Source organism: Odontomachus brunneus, unplaced genomic scaffold (genome assembly GCF_010583005.1).
Source record: "Odontomachus brunneus isolate Ranch 3 - 2012 unplaced genomic scaffold, Obru_v1 Obru_scaffold_010, whole genome shotgun sequence".
Lineage (NCBI taxonomy): Eukaryota > Metazoa > Arthropoda > Insecta > Hymenoptera > Formicidae > Odontomachus > Odontomachus brunneus.
In genome coordinates this window covers 1,679,260-1,691,027 of record NW_022639460.1, presented here as the reverse complement: position 1 = coordinate 1,691,027, position 11,768 = coordinate 1,679,260, and the positions used below count along the sequence as shown (strand labels likewise).

Sequence of the window (11,768 nt, the reverse complement as noted above, 5' to 3'; positions counted from 1 at the left end):
ATATATATATATATATATATATAAATATATATATATATATATATACATATATATACATATATATATAACGACGCGTAGAAAGGTCCTTTTTATATCAGACTTATGCCCATTTCTACCAACTTTGGTTAACCAGCCAGTTAAGTTAACCAAAGTATAGAAGCATTAGTCTATAATATATGGAGTAAACTTAGTATAAGAAGTAAGCTTAGTATAAGAAGTAAGAGTAGGAGTAAAAAATAAAAATAATTTATTTCACGGCTATACTCACGGCTAACTCTCTTATACCAGAAGTATTTCAGTGAAAGAAACATTTCCAGTATAAGAAAATTAAAATATATAAGTATATAAGTATATAAGTATATAAAATAAATTACTTTTTTTCTTACTTCTTACATTCTTACTTCAAGCTCCATACATTGTAGACCAAGCCTTACATGGAGCACTTTTCGCAATGTTAATCGTGCAGTTATCGATGTGTCGCAACGGTTAATAAGAAGCAATCTAAAGGGGTTTTAGCTATTTCGACGATTGTTAATTATAAAGTTACATTTTAGCATATTTAGAATAAAGAAAAAGAATATAATTATTAAATATAATTATACGAGTTCTGGTTGCGTGTTTAAGAGAGAGCAATTTTATATAACGGTTGCAATAAAAATTAGGTAATTACTATACAATATCTGCGCGTTTTTCTATGTATTTTATGCGCGAGTGAACGATCTCTCTGTCGTCATTTTATCATTTAATCCTGCTTAATCGGCGGTACGGCTTTTGTCGAATTACAGATACGATCGGATGATGCGCGGATGATGATCGGATAAATTTTAAGATATTGTCAGTTTTTATACTTCCTTCTTATAGGATGCGCAAGATGTCACGGAACTTCGCGTATTCCGCGTTTGCCTTGCGACTTATTTTGTGATATAATTCTGTCTTTGTATTATTGTTTTCTCCCTCCTCCCTCCACCTTTTTTTCACTCACTCTCTGTCTCTCTTTTTCTCTCCCTTTCTCTCTCTCTTCCTCTTCCATTGTCTCCACTAACTGGAAGCTTATTGAGATAACACTTCCAAATGTATAATTGATACTTATACCGACCATATGATCGTATGTATTCTTGGCAGATAAGAGAATTTGCAAATAATAGCGTAAATCCGTTAGTAAAGTAAGACAGACCAGTGTGATAATATTGTAAGCCGCGCATTGTTAATGTTCGTGTGCGCTAAAGGAGGTATTTTAATAAAGATTCCAAGAGACACACACATTTTATTGCGCGGTGTCGCACGCGTGCGTATGCGTAGCGTAAAAACATTCATTCGATCGCAATTTCATATACGTCATCAAGAATGATGCCTTAAATTTTAGACAATCCGAAATTAGCTGTGTAATCCGCGTGAATTCACGCGTGTGTACGTATAAAGGATTAAATATATACCGTGTTTAAGGATTAAATAATCCGTCTTCTCTGACTGTACAGTTTACATTCTATATACGAGTCTGTCCTTAAGACTATCTTACAAGAATATTTCTTACTACTTAAAGGCGCCCAAGATCGACCACGATAACGACTCCCTTAATCAATATCTTAACCCCTTTCAACTATATATTACGGCAAAGAGGCATAACTTATTAATTTCTGCGACAGGACTAAGTCTGTCTGAATCTCCGTGCTTGTATAATATCCCAGATAGGCGGTATGAGCCAAAAAGATCCGCCGAGAAACTGCAGGAACGCGACTATCCGAAAGCACACGTCTTCACCTGTAGTCACCACAAATTAGCGCATGTAAGAAGAGTTTAATTGAAATTTTTGTCAAGATAAACTAGTGCCACTCATACTCACTGTGTACAAAACAAAAGGCCAACACGCCAAGGCCGACGAATGTGGAGAACAGATTGCGTGAACGAAGAGTAAACTGATTCCCTAACACATCGCAAAGTGTTGAATCTTGGCAGGTGAGCAGGCTGTTGATGCAGATTCCGCCGAACAGCGACAAGGTGAGGAACCAGTAGTAGTCGTTGGCATAAGTTAAACCTGAAGGGATCAATCGTTATCAATTCAGAGAATAGCGCTTTTGTCTATTCCTAAAATTTCTTGGAGTGAAATTTTATTTGAGAGAAAAGCATGACGGGAATTTGAGTTACTTTTTACTCATATAAGGCGAATTTTCTACTCTGAATTGTCAAGTGAATATTTTCAAGTGAAAACTGAAAAGTGAATTTGACGTATTCTACAATTACAAGAACAGATTCAACTTAATTGAATAGTCATATTGAGTTAAAATTTACTCCAAGTTTGAATAAAGTATCCATTCTTGCGATTTCAAGTGGCAATATTTTCACTATTGCTTTGAGTAAATTCTCATTCGTTTTAAGTGAAATTCTATTTCAAGAAATTTGAAAAGTCGAGGTATCCGAATTTGAGCGACTTTTTGCTTATACAGATTGAATTCTTCATTGCGAATTATCAAGTATTTTCAAAACTAAAGAATGAATTTATCGTATACAGTCGTAAGAACAGATTCATTCCAATTGATTATAATTGAATTGATTATAACTAAATAATCACTCATATTGAATTAAAACATACTCGAGGTTTGAGAGAAACACTCACTGTTACGATTATAGGTGACGATATTTTCACTACTGCTTCGAGCGAACTCTCAACTCTTTCGAGATTGCACTCTAAGAATTTAAAAGGAAATATCTGACAGATATTCGTTGTCGTCGCCCGCGAGAATGGAGCGCTGATGAGTCGCATACCTATTAACACGAAACCGCCGAGCCAACAAGCTGTGCCAAAGTAAATTCTCCTGTACTGTATCGTGGTGATGGTCAACCAGCAGCTGCTGACACTCGGCAGGAACGTGCCGAAGCCAGCAACGACCAACAACATCATCCAGTCTGAGTAGTACGTGGGCGACGCGCGTTTTAAGTACAGCGTGGGCACCAGGATCCAGAAGAAGAGCGTGCAAGTCCTCATGCTGATCCATGTGACCAGAGCAGCCCAGAATCGGAAGTAGCGGAGCACACGGAACTCTTGCTGCCACCGTTTGCCCAATCTCACGTTCGGGTTCACGAACAGCTCCACGTCCTCGTCCTCTTGAAATGCGTAGATGCTGTTGACCTCGCTGAACAACGGCGCGACATTCCTGTCGTTCTTGACGGTGTTGTTCAGATAGTTGACGTTATTATTTGCGCTGTTGCTCTGATCGTTCGTTTCTTCGGTGATGTCTGCAGGTATTCTGATGCCAAGTTCGGTGTCTTCGTCGCCTGACAGAAGCAATCTGTCGATGAAGAGACGTCTCGTTATTGTATGACGCTCGTGGATCTTCTCGGAGAAGATCTACGATTGAGTCAGGAAAATCGCAGGTGTTTCTGTCGATACTGACATTTTAGGCAAAAGAGATATTCTTTTAAATTATAATTGATACTTTTTTCAAAATATCTTTAGAGAAAATTTCATTGAGAATGAGTGAAAATTCACTCTAAATGATACTGAAAACGCTCTTGTGTCTCTAAACTTCTCTCTTTAAATTTGTTTAATAAAATTTTATTTGAGAAATAAAGTAAAAGTCACTTCGAGTGATTTCTTATTCACATTGAGTGGATTTTCTATTATAAAACATGGAGCGAATATTTTCACTTGAAATTAAACAGAATAGCTGCTGTGTTGAGTGAGATTCCACTTCAACCAATTTACCAATTCCGACAGAAACATTCGGGATCTCCCATTACAAGTGAATGCTTCAGTCGATTGAAGTGAATTTCACACTTTTTATTCTAACAACGGTGGAGCGTGTATCAGAACTTTTTCAAAACCCTTCAATTTCAACCGCAAATATTCGCTCGACCTCTTCAGAGTGGAAGAATTCATTCCACACGAGTGAAGAGTCACTCGACCCTGACTGACACGGCTGTCACTCCATTTCTACAGTGGAATCTCACTCGTAAAAATTGAGAAAGAATAGATTTGTCGTCACAGTTCTCACATAAACAGCATATAAAGTCTCTGTGTCGTCACCTGTAAGGAGACGCTCGCTGCGGAGCCGGCGAGCGCAAGGTCAACGTGCCCATGGCTGTGGGAATGAGGGCGATGGTCATCAGCAAGAGGCCAGCCTTCAGACCGGTCACTCTGAGGAGGAAGTGCGTGAGCGCCGGCACGAGCGTGTAGCCGAAGGAGGCTGCGATATTTTTCAGGGCCAACACCAACGGCAGCCGCACACGGAAGTGCTTTCGCAGGAGAGTCTCGCTCTGCACGATCACGAAACTCGCGCCGATACCCATCACCGCCCCCGCGCTGAGGCTGGCCAAGTAGGCGCCTACTCCGCCGGTCGCCAGGTAGCCGGAAGCGACGATGCCCGTGCTGAGGAGAGCCACGCCAATGAGACCGACCACCCGCGGTATCGACGCTAAATCCGTGATTGCACGAGTCCATGGATCTAGATGGGGAAGGAAAGAAGAACGGGAGGACTCACAGAGAATCGCTCATAATAGGCAGGATAAAACAATCAATTATTGATATCCAATTACTGCCAGATAGACAGAGATGCTGAACATAGCATGCAAGTATTCAATGCATCCTTTGTTACGCTATTTCAACAGCATCTACGTGTTTAAAATATGTTGTTCTAAGAAGTACATCTCATTAGATCATATTTGGGGATACAAAATGTTTACTTCTAAAATTACTATAATAATTTCGAATTAATTGCCGGTTCTCTTGCTGCCAAATAAGCAGCAATTTTCAGAAGACATTAGATGTCTTCTTTTATACACTATCAAGATTCTTGTTATACAATTGTATGAGAAAATTCTTGTATAATTCTCTGCATAATTATGCTACAATTTTCAATTCTTAATTCAGTCATTATTCAATAATCACTTCGATCGACAATATGTCAAAATATGTCTATCTCAGTTAACCTTACTCATCGATATTTTAAAAAAGCCTGGCCTTTTTCTTGCGAGTAATAGTAGTTGTTCACAATTTTAACTGTGAAGTTCTCTTTTGGAATCATTGAGTGCAGGCAAGAAGTTTAAAAACAATGCTGGTCGCAAGAAAAACCAGGTTTTTTTTAGAGAAACAATGATTAAAGAGACATCAATAACTGAGTGTTTTACGATAGATAAGTTTAATCTACTCTGGGGTAAAATCTCTTCGCGCGGAACTAAACTAGAAGAAATGATAGTTTGTAAATAAGGCGCCTTATGAGAAAAACTAAACTAATTAAAACATTAAGATTTTTAACTTAAAATTTAAAGATATTAATATTAAATAAAAAAAATTTAAATATAGAAACTCGATATTATAATGTTTAATGGAAAAGTAGAGTTGAGATCTATTTGACTTATGAGAGAAACTAAGCGAAACTGAAATTTCGATAAAGATATACAATAAATCGATGAAGTAAGTCATCAATCTAATAGTAGCAATATGCAAGGTGAAGATTATATATGGATTATATATAGATTATATGTATAGAGAAAGAGAAAGAGAGACAAGCACCCGCCAAGCTCCAGAAAGCGACGAACAGTATCGGCGTTAAGGTAATCTTCTGACTCCAAAGGTCGAAGTTGAGTACGTCGCTCTTGGCTAGGTATCCCAGTACCACGCCATACATCGACAGTATGCTGGGTACGGTGATCTGTGAATCACAAACGACGGAGAATAATCTGCGGCGTGTCTTTTTTTGAACAGAACTTCAAATCGATATTTAATATTAACTCTAGAATTTCTCCTAAACACCAGAAAGTTACGTAAATCCTAAACATGGGTAAATTTTATCCAGCGCATTTTCATTTGCTCATAACTTCTGAAAAAACAAGTGAACTATAATTCTTTTTTAATCAGTGTAAAAAACATCGAGGAATATGAATCTGTTGATGTTTTCGCGATTCAATGAACTTCAAAGGAATTATGATGAAAAAACAAAACACATATTTTTAAGGATGATCACGTTTGAAAAGTTGAGTAAATTTTAGCCATATTTAGAATTAATTAAATAATGCCTTGAGAAGCAATTTAATATTGATATTACAATATTTACTTGGAGATTAGGAAAATATTTAACTGAAATGGAATTGATCAGTTTCGTTTCAGGCAGATTCAATTGCAACTTGATATCGCCGAGTAACTTCAAATATTCCTGAGTGGCAATTGAGTAATGAATTTGCGTCGTTTCAGTTATCTTATATTTTCAAAGTTTCCTCTCTTCTCGGAAGAGAATAGCCCACGATGTTGTGGAAAGCACCTGTCGTTGTTTGCGCATGTTAAACAAAGACAGCAGATCCAGCGCGAACGATAAGTCTTCGATACGATGAAAGATGCACCTTTGAATATTATTCAGCGTATTTTCAAGTACGCAGCGTCGTCGCGCGAGTGTCGAACGGCATCTTTCGACTTCAGCTGTCCATCTCGTCATCCGATTGATTCCACAAGATAAACCCGCAGAAGTCGACCATTAGACGGTGACGCTGCGCTGGTTGTTTCGAGTTGGTCGCAGTTGCGAGACGCGAGTGGAAGCGCGCGACTTCATTTCATAAGCTGTAAGCACAAGCGACGAGCGAACCTGAATGAAGACGACACCGAGCAGAACGACCCACGAGTAGCCGCCATCTGGTGCAGTGGGCCCGAGCTCTGGGAACGACGTGACGACTTCGTCGAGACGAAGTCGCTCGACCAGCGACATGTTCCTCGTGTATCCGCTTGCGACGCGAACAGCTACGAACGACAGCGACGATGACGACGACGGCGGCGACGGTGAGTGACCGCTAAGTAATCGGCAAAATATTCGCGAAGGCGGCACCGCGACCACCGGCTCTCACCTTGGGAAAAACGGCAGGCATTAAGGCAGTTTAAAATGTACTGCCTGGCGATATCTAATCTCTCGGCCAAGATGACGACGCGCGCCGATAGCTGTTGATAAGAAAGAAAAACCGCACGCGACTAGCACCTGTCGCACCGTCGCTCTCGCGCAAACTCAAGCCGCGCGGCCGTTCATCCATGATCCTGACCTCGCTCTTGCGACTAGTGCCTCCTGGTGATGCGCACTCTTACCTGAGAGTGTCCTGCCGATGTACGTGGGAAAGTTATACGCGGGAACGCTCTAGTAATAAATAATACATTTATTCGCAAACGACTGACGATTACATCGATGTCGACTCGTTGAGACAGCGTTATAGTCGAGCCTTTCAGAGGATAAATTGACCGACTCCACTCCCTGCGAATCTCTTCATTTTAGCAGCCAAGCACGTGATCAGTGCTCATCTGCTCAAAATTAAGAAATTTGATGTTAAATTTTAATGTTTTAAATGGAAATTTAATGTTGCCTTTGTGTAACACTTAATTGAGAAGTGAAGTTGATCAGTTTGGCATCCGAGAGACCTAATTGTAAATTAATATCATACGGCTTCAGGTACGAATATACCCTGCTCGATACCTGAATGTGTGAATAGGATTTCGGGATGTATCGGGTTCGTCGAAAAATGCGGTTAGATTTTCTTTGCCTTTTTCAACAATGAACAAATGCGGCTGCGGGACGTTGTTCCAGCATCATAGCGTCATAGCAACGACAACAATGTCATAAAACGTAAAAAAAAATCCTAGAGAGCGTAAACGTCTAAAGATACCTTAAAGACGTCTTTTGGATATTTCGAGATATTTTGCAGAAATTTGTGTTGGCTTATTTGGTTGTCAATGAATTTGTCTTCATTGAATATCACCAAAGTTGCAAGAACATCAATTAAATTTTTCTCAGTTAAATAATTAATTTGAACCGATACGTTTCAATTCAACCAATTGACGGTGGATTAGAGAAAAATTAGCCGTGGAATATTCAATTGACGATTGATTTCAACAGATTCAATTCAAGGTCCTTGAATTGACGATTGAATTAATTTTAATTTAATTGACTAAATATAAATTTTAATTAATTTTAGTTCAATCGAAAAAATATGAACTTTTATTCATTTTTAGTTCGTCTGAATTTTAATTCAATTTAATTTCTCAAATGTAGAGAAATCTTTAATTAAATTGCCTCATATTGATCGCTAATGAAACACACGATATAATTATTTTAAAAAACTAATCAGTTACTCGAAGTACTGTATACGATAGAATGGGATTGACTCGGAGATTAAACCTGACTTTTCGACTGACTAATATTTACTGCGTACATATACGTGATATCATCAGCCGCACAATGGAGCTGCCGAAGCGCTCGCTCGCGTGACGTTCGCGCTTCGTCGTGGACGACGTCGAACGGTACTGCGACGCGCGGCGTTTAATTTAGCAGAAAACGGCGATGCCGTTATACACCGTCGAGCCAGAGTATTTCGCGGGATATTTCACGAAGCTCCTTCTTTCGCGCTGCCGAACGTAACTCGCAATTAGCGCGCCCACGGAAATTACTTCACACGAGCGGGTCGGCTCGCGTGAGCACGCGATACTAGCTTGCGGCACAGAGGCGACGATACTTGTGTTATAATCTTGAGATATTTCGTTCGCTGGAACGCACAGTATGTCGTTCACACATCCTCGCGGGCGTCGCCGGTCGCTATCGAGGTGTACCGCACTCGCTTGTTGACCGAGTCGAGCGCGATCGGCCCGATCGTGCCGATCTTCTTCTGAAGTACTGTCCTGTACAGGTATAGCAGCACGCATATCAGGGCGACCAGCACCATGAAGAGGAAGGCGAGCAGCACCGTCGTCCCACGCCGAGTGGAATCTAGCAGTTTCGGTGCGCAGTTCTTCGTCTCGTGAAGTTCGCGGCTCACATTGCCTGACGTGAGAAACAGAACAGATATATATATATATATATATATATATATATATATATATATATATATATATATATATAAATGCATTTCTCAATAGAAAATCAATATGAATTTTTATTAATTTTAATTTCAAATATGAATTTTAACTCGACTTTATTTCTCAAATGTAAATATTTTAATTTAATTTAATTCTTCAAATGTAATATATATTTCAATTCAATTTAATTTTAAATACGAATTTATCTTAAAATTAATAATTTATCTTAATTCAAATAAAAGAATATGAATTTTAATTTTAATTTCAAATATAAATTCCAAATCAATTTAATCTCTCACATACAAATTCTAATTTAATTTAAAATATAAATTTTGATTATTTTAATTGAGATATCAATTCTAACTAATTTTAATTTTAAATATTTCAAAATTTCAATATAGTTTAATTTCTCAAACGCAAATCTTAATTTAATTTAATTTATAATATGAATTTTAATTAAGTTCAACTCTCTAAATATGAATTTTGATTTTAAGTATAAGATTATAGATAAATAAGCTATTATAATTTCTCTTTTAATTCTTCACTCGAATAATTTATAATCTAATAACATTTTTAAATAACTTTTGCTTATGAATTTATAAATTTATTTTGTCGTAAATCAGAGCAATAACACGAAGACTCGGAATGAATTGTGGTAATCACCTTCGCGGCACTGCATCCTAACAATGTTGCGCACGAACACCTTCGTATTCTTCATCCACTTGACGAGCGGGTTGAGCATGCAGGAGCACTCGAAGGGATTGCCGGAGAAGTCCACGGACACATCAGCCCCGCGGTCCTTGGCGAGATTGTCCATGGTGTGCAGATCGCGCTCGAGCACTCTGAAAAACCTGTTCCGCCGCAGATCCAGGAAGCGCAATTTGTGCAGGCACGACAGGTTAAAGTGCAGCGCGGTCAGCGCGTTATCGCCCAGATAGAGATCCATGAGATTCGGCAGGTCGCAGAACACGTTAACATCGCGGAACTCTGAGATCTCGTTCTGCTCCAGGTGCAGTTTTATGAGGCGCGTCAGGTTACTGAGGAGATCATTGCCGTGCCGGGAATTATCCAAGGCCTCGTTTTGTCGAGATGTTAAAATCAATCACGTGATAAAATCGAAAAGACATACCTGTTGACGAAGATGTCGTGAAGCGTCGACGCCAGATTCCTCGGCGGGCCGTCCTCGAAGGCGTCGGTCAGGTGCAGCTCGAGGAGGGACACGAAATTCGAGAACACTCGGGGATGACTTCTCGCTGGATCCAGTGAGAGCTCGTTGAAGTCGAGTATGAGCCGCTCTACATGCTGAACGTGATGATACGCCTTGCCGCGAATCTCGCGTATTTTATTGTTCGACATATCGATCACCCGCAGGTACGGTAGGCTGTCCAGGGTGCCGAACACGTTCCACGGTAACTCCTCCAGGTCATTGCCCGTGAAGATGAGCACCTGGAAGTGGAAATGTTAACGGTAAAAGCAAAAAAAGGAACAATTGCAAACACCTCAATCTTAATTTGACTGTCTACGTACTTGCGTCTCATTAGGCAAATGCGACAGCGGGGAAACGTCGTGGAAGCCGGTGTTCGTGCAGTTTACGATGTACTGATGGTGACCGTCGTAGCACGCTCTGAGACAGTGGCAACGATTCTTAAACGCCGGGCCGCACTCAAGCCTGGACGACTCCGACGTCTCCAGAGAATGGAAATTGGGATCTTCGCAGTCGCTGATCGACTTGACGATCGACGCGCATATCAGCACGAGTGTCGAACGGAGAACGACGGTTTTCATCGTGGCTCTGGAACACATCGGTGTGTGATTTCGCGACAATTCCAGCGGCTGAACGATGACTCGGCGGTGAGGAGGACCCGAAACTTACGTTTACGATCATCCGAGCAAAAGTGCCGCACGAAATCCGTTATGTCAGCAGAAAGGAACCTCGCGCATCGCGCTGCCAATCTACAAATTCACACACCAGAGTTATTCAAAACAAGTTATTGAACCGTAAGTTGAGAATATTGAAAAGTCATCATAGTCAAACTACTGAGAAATCGCATATGGTAGTTAAATCTTTATAAATGGTTCTCGCGTCACATGGTGTGTAAGATTCACATTCTCATATGCCGTGTAACCCGAGAAACGTTGAAGATTCACGATTGAATTAGTTTTACATATACGGACTAATATTCTGGTTCTTCAAGCAAGAAGTAAATTATTAAATTATGAGATATCAATTATAACATAGCCAAATTTTAAGTCACTTATAAATAAGAAATAATGAGAGAGAAAAGTTACAATAAACAAATTTATTTATCTAAAACCTTATATGCTGTGTGACGCGAAACACATTGTAATAATTCACGAATTAAATCATTTTGCATTTATAGACAATTCTGATTCTTCAATCGAGAAAGAAATTATTCAATTATAAGCCCTTTAAATCAATCATAAGCAAAGAATTAAAAGTACATGTTATATTTAAATTTATCTATCCACGATCTTATATGTCGTGTGAGACGTGAGAAACGTTTAAAGTTTCAAGAATGAATTTGTTTTACATTTATAAATATAATCCTAATTCTTCAATCGGAAGATAAATTATTGAATCATGAGTCATTTAAATAAATTATAAGGCAGGAATTGTAAAGAGTCGTGACAGTGAAATTTATTTATCCACAATTTAAAATTTTGTGTGACGTGAGAAACGTTTAAAGATTCAAGAATTAATTCGTTTCATATTTATAACCATAATCCTGATTCTTCAATCGAAAAATAAATTATTGAATTGCCATTTATATAAATTATAAGTCAAGAATTGTGAAAATTCGTGGCAAACATTTTAAATCTATTTATCCACAATTTTATATCTCGTGTGATGCGAGAAACATTTGAAGATTCACGAATGATAAATTATTAGGACCTTAACTTAGTTTCCGCCCAAAAAATACTGAGAAAAAGC

The 11,768-nt window shown here is 39.0% G+C and overlaps 1 protein-coding gene and 1 long non-coding RNA gene across 3 annotated transcripts in view; one reads left to right on the top strand and one right to left on the bottom strand.

Moving 5' to 3' along the window:
* Positions 1 to 382: 382 nt before the first annotated feature.
* Positions 383 to 10,649, bottom strand: LOC116840522. Its single transcript, XM_032807340.1, is given in 10 exon segments — positions 383 to 1,758; positions 1,841 to 2,032; positions 2,761 to 3,284; positions 4,022 to 4,439; positions 5,507 to 5,645; positions 6,570 to 6,705; positions 8,513 to 8,780; positions 9,479 to 9,852; positions 9,945 to 10,261; positions 10,343 to 10,649. Coding segments are annotated over 10 exon segments (2,757 nt in total). The 5' UTR covers positions 10,619 to 10,649; the 3' UTR covers positions 383 to 1,645.
* LOC116840523 overlaps positions 6,614 to 11,768 on the top strand; it is a 6,392-nt gene continuing 1,237 nt past the window's right edge. The window contains exons 1-3 of one of the 2 annotated variants that reach the window (XR_004377370.1): positions 6,614 to 6,760; positions 8,647 to 8,785; positions 9,439 to 10,813. This is a non-coding gene — a long non-coding RNA (uncharacterized LOC116840523). Of the gene's footprint in view, positions 7,077 to 8,646; positions 8,786 to 9,438; positions 10,814 to 11,768 lie in introns of both variants that reach the window. The other variant, XR_004377371.1, reaches the window with a different exon arrangement.